This window comes from Vicugna pacos, chromosome 27, assembly GCF_048564905.1.
Source record: "Vicugna pacos chromosome 27, VicPac4, whole genome shotgun sequence".
Taxonomy (NCBI): Eukaryota; Metazoa; Chordata; class Mammalia; order Artiodactyla; family Camelidae; genus Vicugna; species Vicugna pacos.
This window is the reverse complement of record NC_133013.1, coordinates 23,019,373-23,041,101: the sequence shown is the minus strand read 5'-3', so window position 1 is coordinate 23,041,101 and position 21,729 is coordinate 23,019,373. Positions and strand designations below refer to the sequence as shown.

The following is a 21,729-nucleotide window of genomic DNA, read 5'->3' as shown; positions in this document are numbered from 1 at the left end:
AGAGAGTTTTAAGCATGGGATATGTATGACTTCACTGGGTAGGTGTAAGAAGAGGGTTTGGACCAGTTAGGATGCTCTTGCCTAGGCCCAAGGTTGATGAACCAGGAGAATGTCAGGGAGCGTGAACCTGAGAGACTGACAGGGGGGGTTCTTTGGACTTGGAGACCTGATGATCCTATTATGCTGGAGAACAGTTTCTCTCTTCTCTGTGTTTGTTTATATGTGGCCGCCTTATTGGTCACTGCAGTCTACTTTTTAAGAAATGTCCTTAGAGCAGAATTGTGGCTCAGAGCATACAGTGGGAGCACTTTAGAGGCTGATGGATGGTCACGCTTTCTCCTACCCAGTGAAGCTATGCTGACACCCCTTTGATGTCCAGAGGACCTTCTGTACTGTTGGGGAGACCAGCCTCTGATGTGGGAGTTGTCCTTACCAGTGAAGCCAACACACTTACAGGATTTTAAAAATGAACTTGGCTCTTTGTTGGGGTCATCAACATTTCAGTATCTGAGAAAGACCATAGAGGAACTTGTGATTCCTGCTGAAATGCTGAGAGGATGGATTTTGTCTTGGACATGTCCTTCTCATTCTCCCCCTTGAAAACAAAGAACACAGACCCAAGTTTGAATTTTGACTGTGCCAACTGGCTGTGAGATCTTGGGGGTGATCATGATAATATGGATAGCTGATGCCTAATGAGTAGTTACTGTGGGCCAAGCACTGTTCTGAGCTTACCACACATTAACTCACTTAATCCTCATAACAACAGGACATGAAGTAGGTTCCTGTTACTCGCATTTTACCAACGAGGAATCCAAGGCCCTGACACGTTAGGTGACTTGCCTAATATAGCCAGCAAGTGGCAGAGCTGGGATTTGAACCCAGACAGTTAGACTCCAAAGTCCAAGTAGGTAATACTTTGGGTAAATAAATAATACTATTTTGTGAGATTGTTATGAACTTTAAATGATAGTGTGTATAAAGTGTTTAACACAATGTCCCGCACACAGTAAGTCAGACCATCCCTTGCATATCTTCAAAATTTGCAGAAATCTATGCACCTATTGTCACAAGCTGCAAAAAGAGACAAAATTTTAATTACAAAGGCATCCTCTTTTATTAATTTAAATGGTTCTTATTTTGCATTCAAATTTTGAATCAAATTTGAATTTATTTTCTTTGACATTGTGACCTAGATTTCACGCCTAGGTCATAGTTTGTAAATACCTTCCTACCAAATTTTTAGCCAGTTGCCCTAATGCCATTGTTTAATAATTAATACCTTTCTCACTGATTTGATTTGAAATGCTACATTTTTTTTCTACTTAGCCCTGTGTTTTGATTCTCTGGCAGTAGAGCGCTGGTTTAATTATTGTGGCTTTATAAGGTGCTTATTTGGTAGGGCAAAGCCTCATCCCTTATTTATTTTTTCAGAATTCTCAAAGGTTAGGCTTAAAATGAAGATTATAATCTCTTTGTCATGCTTTGAAGAACTTCTTAGAATTTTGGCTGGATTTGTTGTTGTTTCTATAATGTATAAGCACTTCTTAAATGTATATACCTATGCCTTTTATGCTTTGATTTTAATTGTGAATATGTTTCTCGTTGTCTATTGCTGGTGTAAAGGAAACTGCTCACTGGGAGTGTCTCAGAGGTAAGAATTGACCAGGTCTCACCTAGTTCTGTACCCCTTGCGTTGACTGCTGTGTTGGCCTAGGTCAGGCTCTAAATAAATATTTGCTAAGTGAATGAACAAACGTTTTTATGTACGTGGTGTTTTTCTCTCTTCCTTCTTTTGGGTTTCTTTAGATAAATTCCCAGGAATGGAATTGTGGGTCAAAGGAGATGAGCATTATTACAACTTCTACAATGTGCTGTCTTGATAGATGGAGATTCTTTACCCAAGGGCTGGAGACCCAGGGAGTAAGAGAGCTTGGATCAGTCAGTGGTAGTGAGAGTAGTTAGCAGACGTGGCCTGACTCCCTGTGTATGCTGCTAGATTGCTACTCCAGCCCTTCCCTCCATTAATGCACTTGCCTGCAAGAGTAGGCCCTTAATAAATGTATGTTGAGATAAATTAACTTTATTTGGGGAGTTTTCTGAGCACCAAGGAAAGTGCTGGGCTTGGAAGGGAAGGAGGGAAGTCCCTGGGGTCCAAGAGAAGGGTCAGGTGTCTGGGGCCCATTTTCCCATGAGCAGGCTTCTGGGTTTTGGGCTATTGGAGGTCTGGACACAAAAAGGGTTGTGGAAACAGCTGGGGCATCACATGTTTCTAATCAGCCAGCTGTCAAGGACTGAATTCCACCTCAAGCTGGATGAGCCATGGCCTGGTTTTCATTCTCTGAACTGGCACTTCGTGTCATTGCACCTGAATGCAGCAGATGTCTGTCATATCAGGACTGTGCCCACCTGGTCCTTGTCTGCCCCTAAGTCCCCAGAACATCCATGCAGCTGTGTAGGGGACAACCAGAATGGCTTTCCAAGATGTCTGGCTTGTTCTCTCATGTTGGTATTGGTGCTGTATTTGAACTAGAGTGTTAGCAGTCTTGAGGAAGTAGCAGGAGCTGAACGCAGGAGAGAATGAATCAGATATTTGATGCTTGATTAACTATTCGAGGCACTGTGCTGGGCATCTTGGACCTTATTGAGGCCAGCAGGTCTTGCCTGTGTCTTCAAGGAACTTAGACTAGCAAAGAACATGCAGGGAGATCCCCCTCTGCCGTGGGACGCTGTTTTGGGCTACATGGTGCTGTGAGCTCCCCATTCCACAGGTGGAGAAGACATGAAGGCTCAGGTCAGGGAGACTTTATTTGGAGGTGGTATTTGTATTGGGCTTTGAAGAATGAATAGGAGTTAGACGGGTGTTATGGGAGACTCAGGATATGGCCCCAGTGAGCCTTTGGACAGCGGATACTGACACCTGGCCCGCTGGATGCTTGCCTGTCATTGGCGCTCACTCTCTGCTGAGCTTTGAAGCTTTGCCCTGTCTCTGTCCCTTCCGGCATGATTGGAATGTCTGTCTGGCTCTCCAGAATGTGGGACTAAAGCATTTAAAATGGTCATTTAGGGTAGGGTAGGGCAGATACTGGTTCTCTCCTGGTCATGCTGGTGGTGGTGATAAGCTTCAGCACTGACTAGCTAATTTGTCAGCAGCTGGGCTGCAGCTCAGTGGGAGAAGCTCTGGTGATAGATTCCTTGAGGTGCCATCTATGAAGCCAGATCCTTCGAAGGTCCTACTTGTTCTCCTTTGGGAGCGAGCAGTAATGGTACTGAAACTGTGAGCCATCAGCCACACCAGCCAGACCCTTTTGGGTCCCTAAAGAATGTTGGCATCTCCATGGACATTCACAGAGCATGAGGTGGTTGGAGATACGGAGGTGCCTAGTTAAAGAAGAAAGATATCTTGAGTCCTAGAGTCCTGTAGTGGGTGAATAATGTCGGCTGCCCCACACTCCCAAGAACCCTATGCCCTTGACCATTCCTAAAGCCATTTCCCACCCAGCCAGATCTCCCACCAACCTTAGCACTCCAAACGAAATTGGTTTGCCATCATGATTGAACAGTGCTAGATACAAATACAGTGTAAGCCAGATATATACTTTTAGGTTTTTGGATAACCCCATTAAACAGGTGAAAATAATTTTAATATATTTTATTTCACCCAGTGCATCTATAGTATTTCATCATGTGGTTCTAAGCCGCACCTCACGTGCTCACGAGCCATGTGTGGCTGGTGGCTACTGTATTGGACGGGGCAGATCTAGACTAGCTTTACGTGACTCACTGAGACTCGGGCAATGAAGGGACTCGTTTGTGATTCTACATCTAATTAGGACTGAACAAGGCCAAATCCCAATTCAGTCTCTGTTTAAAACGTATCAAATGGAAAACACAGAGGCTTCGTGGATTTCTGCTGATTTTGCTGTGTTTTACTTCGAATCCTGCCCTGCCTTATAGCCTGTGTGTGCTCCTGTCTTTGAGTTTTCAGCTCCCTGAGGGCGGTGCCTTTGGGGGCCTTCCTGCCGCCTTGATGGTGGCATGTGCCCCAGAGCCGTGCCCCTCCAGCAGCCTTTCACAGCTGCTTGGGGATTGAAGTCGTGATGCTTTCAATGATGGCTGTTTTTTTTAAAAAGGAAGCGAACCCCTGTTAATCATTGTCTCGAGGCAGTTTTGCCTGCCTTATTGACCAGATTTCTGTAACATGAATAATTTGTCAGACACTGAAAGCATGTGATGTAAAAGTTTTTTTGCCCCAGGAATTTGGTGAGAGATGATTAAGAGGTTACTAATTGTTCCCCAGTCAGATTTAAGACTCAGAGATTTAAAGGGAAAGGGCTTTCTTGTAAAAAGCAGATTTTTCATGTTGCCTGTTTTGCAGGAACAGCTGGAGAGGTTAGTGACGGATCTGACCCAGTGTGGCCTTCTCCCTGAGACAGGGATGGGGGCCAGGTAGGGGAGCCAGTAGGAGGACCAGAGCACATGCACACATCTGCACACAGATGCACACACTGCCCAGACACACACTTTCCTCTGAGCTGGAGGTTGAGGGACTGGGGGCTCAGTATGGACTCTGAAAGGTGGAAGGACGGACCAGGTGGGCTTTGGGCTCTGATTTGGCTGTGTCTCCCAGCCTCTTGCTTTTCCAGTCCCCTCTCCCCTCCTCTCAGAGTGCTGGGTTCTCTCTGTCCTGCCTGAGAGCTAGGCCAAGCCCCCACCATCCACTCTGCAACCAAACCGCTACTCAGACTCCAGCTGCACTTGAGGGTTCCTGGGCCTGAGTGAATCTCCTCCCCTACCTGAACCCTGCCCCGACCTACCTCTGCCCTCCCCGCTCTTTCAAGAGCATTGATTTTGTCTGATCTCATCATTGCCCTGCCAAGAATCCAGGAAGGCACTTGAGTCCCTTTGGGTGTGGTCCCTGCGTATCTCAGTCCTGCCCCCTTCCACCCCCACCCTTCCCCTGGCCCCTACTTGCTTCTCCTTTAAGATCAAGCTTCTGCATCACTTCATGATTATTTGTTCATTTATTTCTTCACTTATTTATTCAACACATATGTGTCTGGTACTGAGCTTGATGCTAGAAAAATAGAGGCATCTCAGAGTTTATGCTTCTTGGAGAAGACAAACATTAAGCCAATACTGTGAACCTTTTGAATCTATAGATAGCAGTTTTCCTAGACTCTCGGTACTTTGGCCCTTGCCCCACCTCCTCTGCTTGGTTAGATATCTTTCCTCAGTGCTCTCCAGTCACACCAGCCCCACCTCACACACTCTGGTCCCTGTCATCGCATTTAACACACTCTTGAAACTATTGATTTATTTTTCCTGTCTTTCCCACAAGCCCCGATTCCAGGTACCTGATAGATAAATGTTGATAGTAAATGTTGGTTGCTTGGATGAATGGAATGACGGCTTCTTGATGTTCAGAAGAATTTTTTGTAAGATACCCAGAGATCCTGTAGGGAACGGTTATCCTTACCTGGGGCTATGTGTGCAGGTGTTACTAAAAAGACCCTAAGTTGTAGCCAGAGCACCTGGAGGTTGCCCTTTGCTTGTGGACAGTAGAGGATTGGTCTCTGGCTTATCCCTTGCTGTGGGGCCTGCAGAGCAGTTTTCCACATTGCCTCTGACCCTGGGAATCATTGTGTGTGATTTCTGCACACCTCACTGGATGCCGCTGGTGATGAGATTCCCATAATTGTGCCATGGCATCCTTCTCCTTGGGACTTCTTTCTGGGGACAGCCTGGAGACCTGTGACCCACACCTGCCATCTGGTTCCTTTCTTTATAGCTAGGTTCATTGTTTAGGGTTCCCTCCGCATCTTGGTTGATTTTTTTTTTTAATGGATATAGTGAAACACACTCTTTGTGGTATATAGTTCTTTGAGTTTGGACAGATGCGTAGAATCGTGTATCCACCACCACAGTCGTGGTTCAGGATAGGTCAGTTACTCAAAAGTCCTCTTGTGTTATCCGTTTGTGGTCATTCACTCCCTTCACCCAAGTCTTGGCCACCACAGATTTGTTTTCTGTCCGTATAATTTTGCCTTTTCAGAATGTCACATACATGGAATCGTATAGTATGTCACCTTTGGGGACTAGCTTCTTTCGCATGTGCGTGTAACGTTCATCCATGTTGTAGGAATCAATGGTTTTCTCCATTTGATTGCTGAATTCCATTGTATGGAAGTGCCACATTTTATTGTTCACCAGATGAAGGACATTTGGCTTGTTTTCAGTTTGGGGCGATTATGAATAAAGCCTCTGAACATTTGCATGCAGGTTTTTGTGTGAATATGTTCTTCTTCCTCTTGGGTGAATACCTAGGAGTAGGGTTGCTGGGTCACTTGGTAAGTGTATGTTTCTAAGGAACTGCCGAACTGTTTTCTAAAGAGCTGCAGAATTTTACATTCCCACAGCAGTGAATGAAAGTTCTAGTTGCTCTGTACCCTTTCCAGCACTTGGTATTATCAACTTAAAAAAATTTTAGCCATTGCTGTAGATGTTCTATCTAGTTGTTTTTTTTTTTAATTATAGTCAGTTTACAATGTTGTGTTAATTTCTGGTGTCCAGCGTATTGATTCAGTAATACATATAGGTATTCCTTTTCATATTATTTTTCATTATAGGGTATTACAAGGTACTGAATATAGTTCCCTGTGCTATACAGTAGGACCTAGTTGTTTCTCTATTTTGTGTATAGTAGGTAGTATCTACAAATCCCAGACTGCCAGTTTATCCCTCCACACTGCCCCTCTTTGCCTCCTGGTAACCATAAGTTTATTTTCTGTGTGAATCTGTTTTTGCTTGCTTTGTAAATAAGTTCATTTGTGTCATTTTTTAAGATTTCCCATATAAGTGATATCGTATGGTATTTTTCTTTCTGGCTTACTTCATTTAGTATGGCAACCTCCAGGTCCACCCATGTTGCTGCTGCAAATGCATTATTTTATTCTTTTTCATGGCTGAGTAGTATTCCATTGTATATATACCACAACTTTATCCAGTCATCCATCAGTGGCCATTTAAGTTGCTTCCATATCTTGGCTCTTCAGTCTAATCTCTAATCTGCAGTTTTCTTTGCGCACTCTCCCAGATGCTGACAGAATTTAAATACCATTGATTTGATTTGGCAAGGATGTCATCCATATCCATGTGAGATTGGATTTCTTAGGATAGAGTTTATAGGTGCTCAGAGTGAAAGGGCATAGGAATAACAAGCCTTCCTGAAGCCTTTTGAGAAAAGTGTTATATTGTATCATCCTATAATTTTAGAATTTTAAAAGGTTTCTTATTAGTAAGATTTTCTTTATGTTAAAATTCCTGTTTGCTTGACCAACTCGTAGCAAGCAAAAGCTACTGATGTTGAAACTGAAATTTCTTTGACCTGTTCTTCTTAACTCTCCCTTTCATGTGACAAGGTGTCTACACACAACATAACTTTCTTAAGCTCTTCATCTTGTTGGTGGCAGTAACACTTTTTTCCCTTCCCTCTTTTTAGGCTCCTAACCGTCAACTCATGACTTACTGGTTACAAGAGCTTCAGCAGAAGAGATGGGAATATTGCAACAGCCTGGATGTGGTTAAGTGGGACAGCAGGACCTCCCCAACTCCTGGGGACTTTTCTAAGGGTCTCGTGGCCAGAGATAACACAGGTAGGACAGAAGTGGAGGGGACCTGTGTCAGTGCTCCGCGTGTCGCCGTTTGACATAGCAAGTCAGCTTCGCAGAGAAATTGAGAATGAAAATAAAGGTGATGATCCCTTAAGAGTGGGCAGCGTTCCATAGTTACTGAGGGCTTCTGCTTCCGTATAGAGAATTGTGCTCCAGCCTAATGACGGCCTTAGGAGTTGGGCAAGGCCAGTGCCAAGCCCCCGGGGAGATGGTGCAGCGGAGGTCAGTGGGCCGTCAGTGGTGGTGCTGTCACCACAGTCCCACAGCCCTGCTTGGGCGGGGCTGCTGGCGTCGCAGATGTTTGTACACGTGGGCCAGGTGTTCTCAGAGCACTCGCTGTGACTCAGTGATGTTTCCTGGGACGACGTTAACTCTCAGACGTGGATTCCACTTTGTCCTGGGTCTATGGCATTTCTACAGCCCTGACCAGTTGCAGTGTGGAGATAATGTGGTTTTATGTTTGAATATCAAAAGTTAAAACCCCATGATCTTCTCATGTCTGGTTATGCTGAGCCCTGTTAAGTGGGAGAATAGGACAACAGTTATTCACAGACCACCCTCCTTCCCTGCTCTCTGCAAAGACTACGGAGGTGGGGCTGTATTTGTGGCCCTTCTCTTCATACAGGAAGAAGAGCAGGCCCTGAAAAGGCAGACCCTTGAGCCCTGAAGTAAGGTGTGAAAAGGCCAGGCCATCACACTCAGGGGTCAAAGGAGTGCACGCTGGGATTTAGCCGGCACAGGCTAGCTCTCACGCCTGTGAAGAGGGCTGGTCCGAGCTTCATAACCCCTGTGTGAGCTCTGCTCAAGAGAACACAGGCTCCAGTCGAACTTCTTGTAAATCAGCAGTGGCATTGGCACGTGTGCGGCCAACTTCTTTTGGAAACGAACGTCTTCTTGGACTTAATTTTTTTTTTCCTCTTAATCTGTTTTCCTGCCAACCTTGTTTTTACCAATCACAATATTTTTCAGCAGGTTAACTCTCTGGTCAGTGAGAAACTACCTGCCAATGTGTTGTGTGGGGACGGTTCTCACGTCATTGTCATGGGTGTCTTAACCCTCCAGGGACACCGGGAGCTGAGGGATGCCTTCATTTTCAAGCCCAGACCCCCTCTATGTTTAGTTCACACTTCTGCTCACTGACGCCTGCGTTTTAAAAAAAGCTGCTGCGATAGTGCTTTTGATCTAAAGAAGCTCTGTAACTCAGTACCAGTCGTTTGGAAGGTTTGGAAACCCTGCAGGGAACCCGGCGGTATTCAAGACGGTAGCTCAGCTGGTGCCTTTGGCACAGAGGACACTCGGTTTGCCTCGGCTCCTTTGTTCTGAGGAGGCCACGTGCTTCTCTCTAACGGAGACTCAGGCCTTAGACCAAAAGGAGGGCCAAAGTGGCGCCTAGCCCTGTGGTTTCTTTATGATGTGGATCCTTCCTTCTTTTAAAGTCAGAGAAAACACCTGCAGCCCACATCTGGTTTGGGGACTCCAGTGTGGGGGTGAGAGTTTGCACCCTCTGGCATTTACTCATTCTTTCAGCAAGGAGACACCCATGATGGGCCTGGTTCCTCCCCTCATGGAACTTCTGGTCAAGCGGAGTGTGAAGAAGTGAGATCCGCATGGGAGGAGGGTACAGGGTTCCAGGAGCCCATGACCGGGCTGAGCACAGCTTTGGGGTGGTTGGGGACCCTCCCTGAGACCCAAAGGCTGAGCAGGAGTCAGGCTGGGTAAGGGGAGTGGGGTGCCCTCCAGGAGCTGGAAGGAGGCTGTGGCTGTGGAGGACGGTGTGCAGTGAGCTGAGCCTGGAGGTTCACCCAGGGCCAGGGCGGACAGGGCCTGGGCCTCTGGGCTTGGGATTTGGGGCTATCCTGAGAGCAGTGGGATGTCTTTGAAGATTTTATGTGCAGAAATGACTGTAATTTTGAACTGCCGCCAATTTTTAGATGGCGTTTAAGAACGAATAATGAAACCCTGGACTAGCAGGCAATTTGCAAGACTTACTGTTTAGGAGGTCAGAACGCCTAAAGGAGGAAGTTGAGACAAAAAGGCTAGATTTTAGCCCCTTTTGTTTTTATCATTTTAGATAAAAATCGGTTAACAGATAGTGTGTGGAGGTGTGTGATGGACTCTGTGATGCTCCTGAAGCCATGCTTGTAGTTACCTGCTCAGCTTGGCCTAAGCCCTGCTAACTCTGGCTAGGATTGAAGACAGATGTTTTTGTAACTCTGATTTGCATTAAAAAATAAAACTTTTCCTACTGTTCTCTCCTTGTTATCCAGTACTCGGTAGCAGTTTCATTTGTTGCCTAATGGTGTCACCCATCAGGACCCTCCTAGCACCTAAAGTCAGCCTGGTGAGAGATGTAGGGAATTGGCGATCCCCGCTGACAGGCAGCCCAGTGTGCCAGGAGGAGCCCTGTGGGCCTGGGTCTGAGTCTTAGCTCTGATCTTTACTGTTTGTCAGACTCCGAGTGAGTCATTTTCTCTCTAGTAAAGGGTAGCAAACTGCAGCCTGTGGAATTGAGCTTTTATTGGAATAAAGCAGCACTCATTTATTTGTGTATCATCTGTGGCTGCTTCTGCACACCAGTGGCAGAGTTGAATAGTTGTGACAGAGACATTTGGCTCACAGGTCTGATATCTCCTACTGTGTGGCCCTTTAAGAAGAAGTTTGCTGACCCTTGCTGTAGTGTCTTGAGGGTACCTCTCTTTTTGAGTCTCAGTTTCTTCATCTGTAAGATGGAGCTTGTTCATTTAGTCTTTCATTCCAGGCATTCTTGTATTCTAGGCATTGTGCCAGGTGCCTGGGTATAAAGATGAATAAGTCATGGTTCATGTTCTCAAGTAGTGTGTGGTCTAATGAGGGACCCAGACAGGGAAAGGGACCTGTCCAGCACAGTGTGTAAGCACGGGCCGGAGGTGAGCACAGGAGCCTTACCTGCGCTTGGATGTGGAAGGAAGCTGGTGGTGTCTGAGAAGGCTTCCTGGACTAGGAGACAGATGAACTGAGTCCTGAAGGTCAGGTAACAGCTGGCCTTGTGAAGCAGGGAAGCGAAAGGCCTGGAGGCCCTAGAGACCAGGGCCTGGGTCGAAGGTAGCGTGGGTGGGGCAGGAGTCACAAAGAGAAAGCTGGAAGGATGATCAGGGACCAGGCCTGGAAGGGCTTATAGGATAAGCAAAGGGGTGACTGAGTGATAGGGTCAGATGTACATTTGAGATGATTAGCCGTGGCCGAGTAGGAGAGAACAGATTCCTCGGCAGGATGAGAAGCAGGGAGACCAGTTAGAAGGCTGCGATGGTCATCCAGCCTAGAAGTCATAGTAGCCTTGACTAGGGCTGTGGCAGAGAGGATAGAAAAAAGTGGGCAGAGTTGGGAGAGCGTATGGTAGAAACACTGGAAGATGAAAAGATGGGATTAGCTTTGAGGGAGAGGAAAACCCGGGCCTGAAGGTACCATCCATGCCCCAGGCCCAGGAAGTCGTCTGGATGGGAGTGGAAGGAATACTAACAACCTTGTCCACCTGCTGCTGTCCACCCCCGAGTAGTTCTGTTATGAGGATCAGATGGGAAACTGCATCTTTGAGTGTAAAGATATTTATGTATACATAATATATATTATGTGTATATACATATGTAATGTCATTTTGAATTGGTTAGGATTCTATTCAGCAGCAATTAACAGGAAACTTAATAGGGATTTATGAATAGAGATTTTTCACATGATAGGTAGTTCATAGCTGGCAAAGCTACTCCCCAGTGCCATTGAGGGACCCATTCTGTTCTTCATCCTTAGAATATTAGCTTTCCTAATCATGGTAGTTGCCTTTGGGAGTGGCACCTATATGAGAAAGGAGAAAGCTTCCCCAGAAACTCTTGATTTATGCCTCATTAGCTAGAACTGTGTCACAGGGCCATCCAACTCAAATGGAGTTTGAGGAGGCAAGTATCTTAAGCTGAGCATGTGGCCACCATCAAAATGAAGGTCTATAAGGAGGAGCTGGAGTGAGTATTGGATAGGCAGCTGGCACTGTAGTGTAATTGCCTACATTAAATTTATTTTCTAAACCATAATTTGAAAAGACACATGTACCCCAACTATGTATTCACAGCAGCCCTATTTACATTAGCCAAAACAGAAAAGCAACTTAAAGTTCCATCAACAGAAGATTGGATAAAGATGTAGTATATGCACACAATGGAATATTACTCAGCCATAAAAAAGAATAAAATCATGCCATTTACAGCAACATGTATGGACCCAGAGATGATCATACTAAGTGAAGTAAGTCAGAAAAAGAAAAGACAAATACCATGTGATATCACTTACATGTGGAATCTAAAATATAGTGCAAGTGAATTTATTTATAAAACAGAAATAGACTCACAGACATTGAAAACAAACCTATGGTTACAAAAGGGGAAAGGAGGTGGGGGAGGGATAAATTGGGAGTTTGGGATTAGCAGATAGAAACTACTATATATAAGATGGATAAACAACGTCCTACTGCATAGCACAGGGAACTATATTCAGTAGCCTGCAATAGGCCATAGTGGAAAAGATAATGGAATAGAATATTTTACTTTACTATATACCAGAAACTAACACAGCATTGTGAATCCACGATACTTCAATTTTAAAATTTTTAAAACATCAACAAAGCAAAAGAAATTTTGTTTTCTAGAGACAGTGTCTCCAGAGTAAGAGTCTGCTCATCTGTGTGATTGGAATTCATGGCTTTACATTAGTTGATCAAGTGTTAGAAAGTGGGATGATCTTGTTGCCTCTTTATCTGATCTGTCTGCCTTCTGCCTGCAGCCTGGCCTCTGAAAGCGTGTTGTGCCTCGGACACCACTCTGCACGTCTTCTGTGTTTGGAGAGATAAAGGCCTAGTTCCAACACAAAGGGATAATTTGCCAAGATAAAATCAGGAGTCTGCAGACCTTCATAGCATTTAGGAATGAGGTAGCCAGAACCCAAAGGAGGCTTGTTAGCCACATTACAAGATGTTATGTCCAGCACATTCTGTTTACTTTATTTCCCGTACAAACCAGTAAGCATACAAGCCAGGGATAACAAGGACTTCCTGAGAGTTCAGGAGTACAGAGGCCCTCAGCATCACAGGTGGCCTCAGTGCCTTAGTACCTGTTTGAGTTCGGGGGTGTACCTCACAGAAAAGGGTATGGTGAAGACGGTTGAGGGATGACCACACATTTCCTTCTCGGAAGCAGCCGTGTGATGAGGGTAACTGTTGTGCCCTGGTGGCTGGGGTGGGAGCAGGGGGCGGGAGGGGGGAAGTGGCTGCTCGTTTCGGTCCTCCCCGGTCCTCCCCCAGTTTGCACAGGGCTCTTTGTGCGAGTGTTGGAACTGGCTGGAGGAAGACCAGAGGCTGGACGCAGACCCAGCATTAGCAAAGCCGCGGGAATCCCACATAGTCATTTAATGTCACAATTCCCTAAAGTCATCAAAGAAGCTGAGTTTTTATGTAATCCTGCTTGTAAAACACCACAAAATATCATGTGTTGCTTTGAAGTGTAAGTCATGGCTATCAGCATCCTATCTGAGAGGCAGCCTGACCTGGTGCAGAAAGCTCACGGAAGCTCCGGCACTCACTGCTTCGCTGTCTGAACGAGGTGCTCTGAGGTTCCTACTGAATCGAAGGTTCTGTGACTCCTGATGTCAGGCTGTGAAAGGAAGGGAGACAGTGAGTGGGGTTAGATTCCAGCTGCACGTGGGGGAGCCTGTGGGGGCCTCCTGAGGAAGATCTGTGGAGACTGTCCCCAGCGGGCCAGAGCACGGTGCCTGTGGGGACCGCCTGGGCCGGCTCTGGGATGGGGCGCGGTGAGGGGGGGTGGGTGTTGCTGTGGAGGGGCTGGGGGCACTGAGCCGGTTGCAGGAGGGCAGGGCTGCATGAGAAGGGAAGAGAGGGAAGAGATCCGAATTCAGGGATCTCTCGGGGCGAGGTGGCAGGAGAGTAGCCCCTTAGGGAACCACGGGGACCTCCTGCCTGGTTTTCTCACCCGAGGGAAGGCCCTCCCTGCCGACCCACAGCAGTTATCTCTTACTCGTTCCTTCATCCATTTTCCCAGTGTTTACTGATCCCTCCTCTGTGGTGTTGGCTGCGCAGCTGTTAGCACATCAGACTGGAGTCCAGTCTGAGTGAGGCAGAGAGAGAACAGATGGACAAGGAGTTAACCCGACATGGGGACTGGCCTGCCCTGGGGACTCACAGGGCCTGGTGGCTTGCGGCCTCTTCTTTTGGGGGCTTAGATGCACTGTGCCCTCACTTGGAAGATAACTATACTGGATTAAACTCACTTTGATATGGGGGGAAAAAGTTTTTCAGGATAACCCCACCCTGTCTGCCCCCTCCAGTTTGCAGCAAGGACTTGCAGGCTCTCTTTTGCGTTGTTCTTTGACGCCCGTGGGAGTGGCCCTTTTCCAGTGCTCTGCCCTCCTCTTGGACACAGCTGTGTCCGGGACTGGGTTTTATGGGGAGTGTCCCGCAGCACTTGGTTCTGCTCTCTGCGAGGTTGCTGGAGGGGGGCCCGGGCCTGACTGAGACGGCGAGCAGGCAGGCCGGGAGCAGGAGAGGAGGGGAAGACTGACGGAGGCGCCCAGATGTGAGCAGGAGCCTCCCCTGTGTGGGTCCCAGCGGGAGACTTTGGGCCCCGATGTCAGCTTGCGTCCAGTAGGAAGGGCTCCTGGAGATCTGGGAATGGCCACACTGGAATGAAAGAGGCTGTACTGGAATCAGAACCCAGGAAATATAAAATTTGTAGCCCAGAACTTGCTCAGAGCTGTCATTTAGGCATTTGAAATTTTAAAAAATAATAGAGAAGGTTTAAACACCAAACTTCTCCCCACTGAAGCTGCAAGATAAAGCACACGTTTGTGAATCCAGTCCATCCTCTTAAAGACGTCAAGGAAATACTGCCCTGGCCTAATTTGCGTCCTTCTTGAGGTGGTTCCCCGAATGCTAAGTTACCACATGAATTGAGAAGCCAGCAGCTCCACTTTTAATTAAGGAAATCTCACATGGTCTTTTAAAAACTGAAAACCAGACAAAATAACAATAATAGCTAAACTTGGGGAATGGCTTCTTTCTTACGTGAAATAATGACTTACAGAAACAGTCTGTTTTGCCAACATCCTCCCTGGCCTCCAGTCTCTTCTGCACCCCACCCCCAGGGCCCAAGTTCCTCAGGAAGCATTTCCAGTGTGGGCCCAGCATTGCTGCAGCATGTGGGCTTCTCGGTAGCAGGCGCTTGGCCACGCGAGAGCGCTTGACGGTGTCACCCGCAGAGGGGCTGCTCCTCACCTTGCTGCCAGCCCACACAGGAAGAGGGGGCTGCACCAGCTCGCAACAGCCACGGGTGCAATACATTGGGTTTATTTCAGGCTTGGCTTAGAGTTGTCATGCTTTACCTGTGAGGGGTCTGCAAAAGACCAGCCTCTGGGAAGCCTGGGTGTCAGCTCTGCCTTTGTTGGAAATAGAAGAGGTGTACTGTGTCCCCACTGACGGACACACACTGTCAGATGTTGGGTGCCCCCTCCACCAGGTGCAGCCACTGCACCTGGCCTGTGATTGTTGTCCACTGCAGGGGCAGGTGGCTGCCTTCTGGCCCCAGCTGTGGGCTTTCATGTTCTGACTAATGAAGTAGGTAGAGGAGACTGGACCTGATTATTGGTCTTCAAACTTGTTTTTTGTTTGTTTATTGGAACTCTTTTTCCAAATGAAATCTTGAGGGAAACTCCAACATATAAAAGAGTGAAAAGAGGAACCACTGTGGTTGAAGCTGAGGGTGGGACCCCTTCCTTCTCTCCCTCTGAATATGCCCGAGGCATCTCCTGGACCCTAAGACTCAGAGGAAGGTCTGGATACCAGGGACTTGATGCATTCGGTGGTGACTTGGAACTTAACATTTTGTTATTCTGTGTCTCTCCTAGATGTGTTCTCCTTTAGGGCAAGAACTCTGTCTCACTGTTTGTTGTACCCCCAGCACCTAGTGCTTCATACACGGTGTTGATCGGAACCAAGAATCGGGAATCAGTGTGGTTTGCGACTTCTGCTTTCTTGACTAAATCTTGTAATCTGCCAAGCCCATAGTTCTTCTGTCTCCCAGCCCACGCTCTTGCTTTTCCTGCTCAGGACCCTGCTATGAGCCACGTGTTGGCTCTCCTGACCAGGACCCCGTTCCCCTGATGCAGTCACTTGTTTGTGTCACACCCAGCATACCGTTCCCAGTGTTACCTGGAGCCCTTCCCTGCTGTCAAGTTAGTGACCTTGCAACAAAGTTTGAGCCTATGGTAAAGTGTTCGTATTCAGAACATCAATTTTCAAGGGCCCGAGTCCAGGCTTCCCTGTGCTCTCCCTTCTCTGCCAGTGCCCAGTGACCTGTCCTAAGTGACTCAGGTTGTGTGCTCATCTGATTAGAAAATAATTTTCTTTGTGGATGTTACTGTTAAGCATTCCATTCTGATTCTCTTTCCCTTGAAAGAGTAATGATGGTTAATATTGCCAGTGGAGGGGTGCTTTATTAAAGGGAAGCACAGATCAGATTGATTATTGTGAAACAGTGTTAAATTCTGTTTATAAACATGTATATTCTCAGAGAGATATCATTTGGAAGAATACAAAGTATTTATTGTTGGGTACATTTGTCAAAACTTTAGAAAAGTAAGTTTTTCTTATGGGAAATTTTAAGCCTATGCAGAGAGAATAGCATAATATTACTCACATGTTTATCAGGTAGTTTCAACAGTTAGTATTTCATGAGCCGTCTTGTTTCACTGATGCCCCTACCCACTGAATTTTATTTGGAAGCAAATAACATGTTATTTGAAGCAAATATTTATTTTAAAGATACAAAAATATTATTGCTTTGAAGCATATCCTTGGCCTCATACGACTGCAGCCTTAAATATTTCAAATGCTTAAATTTAAAAATATATTCTGAAGTTTTTGTATTCCCTTCATGCTGTGTTAGCACTAATTTTAAAAGAAATTGGTGCAGTATGTGTATCTCTATTTTGTGATAGCTATTGTATTCTGAAATTTTAAAGTATTACGTTAGAGAGAAAAAATACAACATAAAAATATGTACTAAACACTGAATAAATTTTTAATAGGAAAGAAAAATATATATTCTGAAATTTGATCATATTTTAGCATCATTGCATTTGCCTGTGAGTTTACTGAACTCCTTTGATATGCAAACTTTTTTTGTGTCACTATTTGCAGTTAACAAATATGTATATATTCTGTTCCCTGCACTTTCTTACAGGAAAGAGCATTCGTATAATCTGGTCTGCCCTTTTTTTTTTTCTTTTCCAACCTAATACTTTATCCTGGAAATTGTTCCTTATCGGTACAGGTGAGTGGACCATGATCTCAGCTTTATGCCAGTCTTCCCGATATGCAGGAGAGCAAAGGGGAGCCCGAGCCTTTTCTTTCCCTGGGCCATCCTCTTAACACTTGGTGGTTTGAAGCATATACAATCTTCTTTTGAGAAACGTGGATCTACTTTGGATGAAAATGGTTGCAGAACACCCTAAAATACATTCACAGATTGTATTTTTAGGTAGTATACATTAAAAATATAATATATATTATATCGTTTTTTACATAGTGTATCAAGACAGTATTTAATGTCGGATATCAGGTTCCCTGTGGAAGCTCTGAATAACTGACACTTGTTTGTCTTTCTTTCAGATTTAATTAACCCACACCAAAATGCTTCTGCTGAAAAAGCCAGAAATGTCCTAGCTGTGGAGACTGCCCCTGGAGAGCTGGTGGGAGAGCAAGCTGCAAATCAGCCCGCCCCAGGGCATCCGAATTCCATTAACTTCTCTTTGAAACAGTGGGGCACTGAGCTTAAGTGAGTCTTTGGAAAGTAGCCTGTGAAACTGAAAACCGATTATTTCTGTTAATATATGTTATAATTTTATGTATGAAATTATAAAACCACCTGACATTTGTGAAGGTATTTGTCACTTCCAAGGTGCTTTTGCGTACTTCATTATTTTTTTTAGCTTGTATGAAACGCCTGTTATGTGCCTGATACTGTGAAATACTTTCACACTCACGGTTTAATTTAATTGCTTGACTCTGTGAGGTCGGTCATGTGGTTGACATTTTACGGAGACAGCAGTTGGCCCAGGAAGAGTCCCTTTCTAAGGTCACAAGGCTCCCAGGCTGCAGAGCTGAATGATCATCCCCACAGTCAGTTTTAGAACATCTTCATCGCCCCCAAAAGAAGCCGCAGTACCTGTTAGCAGTCCCTTCCCATTTCCCCCAAACCCTTCCCATCCAGCCCTCAGTAACCACTAATCTGCTTCCTGTCTCTCTGAATCTGCCTGTTCTGGATATTTCATATAAATGGCATCATGCAATATGTGGTCCCTTGTGTTTCGCTTCTTTCACTCTGAGTGTAACATTTTCAAGGTTCATCCATGTTGTAGCACGTATTAGTACTTCATTTCTTTTTATTGTGGAAAAATATTCCACTGTATGGGTGTACCGCATTTTGTTTATCCATTCTTCAGTTCACGGACATTTGGGCTCTTTCCACTATCTGGCTACTAGAGTAAAGGTGCTGTAAACATCCATGTGCAGGTTTTATGTGGACATAATTTTTCAGCTTCTTTGGGTAGATGCCACGGAACACGACTGCTGAATTTTATGGTAAAAGTGTATTTAACTCAGTAAGAAGCTGCCAAATTGCCTTCCAAAGTGGCTATACTGTTTTGCATTCATTTCCAGCACCATTTGTTGAAGAGATTATCTTTGCTCCATTGTATTGTCTTTGCTTCTTTGTCAAAGATCAGTTGATGGATTTTATATGGGTCTATTTCTGAGTTCTGTCTTCTGTTCCATTAATGTATTTGTCTGTTCTTTTGCCAATAGCACACTGTCTTAATTACCGTTGCTTTATAGGAGGTCTCAGAGTAGAATAGTGTCAGTCTTCCAGCTTTGTTCTTCTCCTTCGGTATTGTGTTGGCTGTTCTGTGTCTTTTCCCTCTCCACGTAAACTGTAGAATCAGTTTGTCAATATCCACAAAATAGCTTGGGATTTTTGACTGGGATTGCATTGAATCTGTAGATCAAATTTCTTCCTCTAGTCCTTTGTGTCATTGCTGTCATTCACTTCACTTATATATAAAGCATACATAAGCATATATATATATACACACACACATGTATCCATAAGCATACACAATACATGTATACATAAGCATATGTAATATATGCATAATATAAGGTCACACATGTGTAAAGCATACATCAGCATAACACATACATAACATGTATATGTAAGTATATATTGTTGGTATTATTTTGAATGAACTGTTATTATCTGTTAGATTAATTAGCACAAGAAAAATAAAAGTTTTCACTTTACTTTTACTTATTCCTTCTTCAATACACTTCTTTATGTTGGATCTGAGTCTCTGACCTGCATTATTTTTCCTCTCTCTAAAGTACTTAATATTTGTTGCAAGGCAGGTCTACTAGCAACATTCTCTCAAATTTTTTTTTGTCTGAGAAAGTTTTTATTTTTTTATTCTTAAGTTTTTTTGGTTGTTGATAACAATAAAATATTTATCTTTTAAGAAAAATTTTAAATATATTTTTATTAAAGTATCGTCAGTTTACAATGTGTCAATTTCTGGTGTACAGCACAATACTTCAGTCATATAGGAACATGCATATATACGTTTTCATATTCTTTTTCACCATAAGTTACTACAAGATATTGAATGTAGTTCCCTGTGCTGCACAGTATAAACTTATTGTTTATCTATTTTATACTCCTTAACTTTTGAAGGATAATTTCGCAGGATACAGAATTCTAGATTGGTGGGATTTTTTTCTCTCACCACTTCAAATATTTCATTCTACTTTTATTTGCATGGTTTCTTTCTTTTTTTTAACATTTTTTATTGATTTATAATCATTTTACAATGTTGTATCAAATTCCAGTGTAGAGCACAATTTATTTGCATGGTTTCTGAGGTGAGATCAGATATAATTCTTATCTTTGTTCATCTATAGGTAAGGCTTTTTTTTCCTCTGATTTTTTTCAGAATATCTTATCTTTGATTTTCTGTCATTTGAAAATGGTATGCTCTGATCTGATTTCCGTAGCATTTATCCTGCTGGGTGTTCTCTGAGCTTCCTGGAGCTGTGGTTTGGTGTCCAACATTAATTTGGGGAAATAATCCATCCTTATTGTTTCAAATGCTTCTTCTTTCCCTTTGTCTCTTTCTCCTACTTCTGTTGTCCCCATTATGCATCTGTGACACCTTTTGTGGTTGTCTCAGCGTCCTTGGATATTCTCTTCTTGTTTTTTTCCCCAGTCTTTGTTCTCTTTGCCTTTTAGTTTGGGAAGAGTCTAGTGAGATATCCTTAAGTGCAGAGATTCGTTGCTCAGCTGTGTCCAGTCTGCTGATAAGCCCATCAAAGGCATTCTTCATTTCTGATGCAGTGTCTTTGATCTCTGGCATTTCTTTTGGCTCTTCCTTAGGAGTCTGTCTCTTCTGCTTACGTCACCCGTCTGTTCTTGCATGCTGTTCGCTTTATCCATTAGAGCCCTGAACATACTGGTCACAGATGCTTTAAATTGCCTGTCTGATAATTCCAACATCCCTGCCATCTCCGGTCTGATGCTCGTCTGTCTCTTCATACTGTGGGGGTTTTCCCTTTTGATACGCCTTGTAATTTTTTTCTTGGTACCTGGACATGATGTTCTAGGTAGAAGGAACTGCTGTGAATAGACTTCTGGTAGCATGGTGATGAGGCGTGGGGAGCGGGAAGTGTTGTTCAGCCCCCTGACTAGGTCTCAGCCTTTCAGTGAGCCTGCGCCTCTGGAGTCTGAACTTCACAAGTGGTTCTCAGTTTTTTACTCCCCCTTAGATGGGGCAGGATGACTAGAATGGGGTGGAGTTGAGTATTTCCCTTCCCCCAGGTCAATTAGGCTCTGATAATACGCAGGTTAGGCTGTGGTTAACTAGATTTCCCTGGAGGCAGGCCTTGTTAAGAACAGAGCACTCTGGAGTATTTAAAAATGGTTCTTCTTCCCCCTCTCCCTGCCAGAAGCGAGAGGGGATGTTTCTCTGGTATTCACTGTGGAAGCCTGACTCCCGGAGGTCAGTCTCACAATACTGTGGGGCTCCCCGGTGAATAGGTTTTTAACTCTCCGACTTGTCTGCACTGGGCCTCCAGCAATTTGTCAGCCACAGTAGGCGTTCCTGCCCTGGCAGTGGTTTTGCAGGTGCGTCTGCTCCAAGAAGCCGCGACTCCCTGTATTGGCCTCTCTCTCCGGTCTTGCGGGTAGTGGTTTGCCGTGGGTCCTCCCATCTCTTATGGACCCAAGAAGCGGCTTGTTCCTTAGGCCACCGTTTCCCCATATTCTCACTCCCTGAGCCACTGTGTTACAGCCATTCCGTACCTTGCTCTTCACCTGTGACCTTCACTCATGGTGTATCCTTCTGCCGGGGAAGGTGGAGGGGAGGGGATTGGTAGGGCTGCCCGCCGAGTGACTGCACCTACGGCATCTCTGTCCTCATGGATTTCAGCCTGGAAGGCTTCTCCTTAACGAAAGAGTTCTGTCCTCCTGAAATTGTTAGAAAGCCACCAAGAGGCTGTCCCTTTATTATACAGGTTAAAAAGTTGATGCTTAAAGAGGTAAGGTGACTTGCCCAAGAGACATGACGTGTGTGTCAGAGCTGAAAGGCACCCTTGGTCCCTTGACTGGAGCCCAGTGCCCCTTCCACTTCCCATCATAAGAACCTATTTGGGAAACTCTTGCTTTGCCAGATTCTCCTTCCTAACTAGTCTCATCTGCCCTCAGAGTTAGTGATGAAACGAGGAGAGATAGACCTGTAACACTGGGGGCTTTCTGACTGTAGAGCGCTTCCTGCCTAGGAGAGCGAGCTCATGGCACCTCTGCTTGTAACAGCGGACAGTTCAAGGTCAGGATTAGCGGTCGCTGGGAGTTACCTTCCATCAGTTGTGCCTTCCCAGTGTAGCCTAGTCGTTAAGAGCCAGACAGCCGAGTTGAGTTCC

General features: G+C 45.0%; 1 protein-coding gene across 4 annotated transcripts in view; it reads left to right on the top strand.

Annotated features, from left to right (window-relative positions):
* TBC1D2B (TBC1 domain family member 2B) overlaps positions 1-21,729 on the top strand; it is a 72,386-nt gene that overhangs the window by 10,885 nt on the left and 39,772 nt on the right. For 3 of the 4 annotated variants that reach the window (XM_031691756.2, XM_072950915.1, XM_031691755.2), the window contains exons 2-3: positions 7,502-7,655; positions 17,374-17,539. In XM_031691756.2, the coding sequence (XP_031547616.1) occupies positions 7,502-7,655; positions 17,374-17,539 (320 nt within the window). The remainder of the gene's footprint in view (positions 1-7,501; positions 7,656-17,373; positions 17,540-21,729) is intronic. The other variant, XM_031691758.2, reaches the window with a different exon arrangement.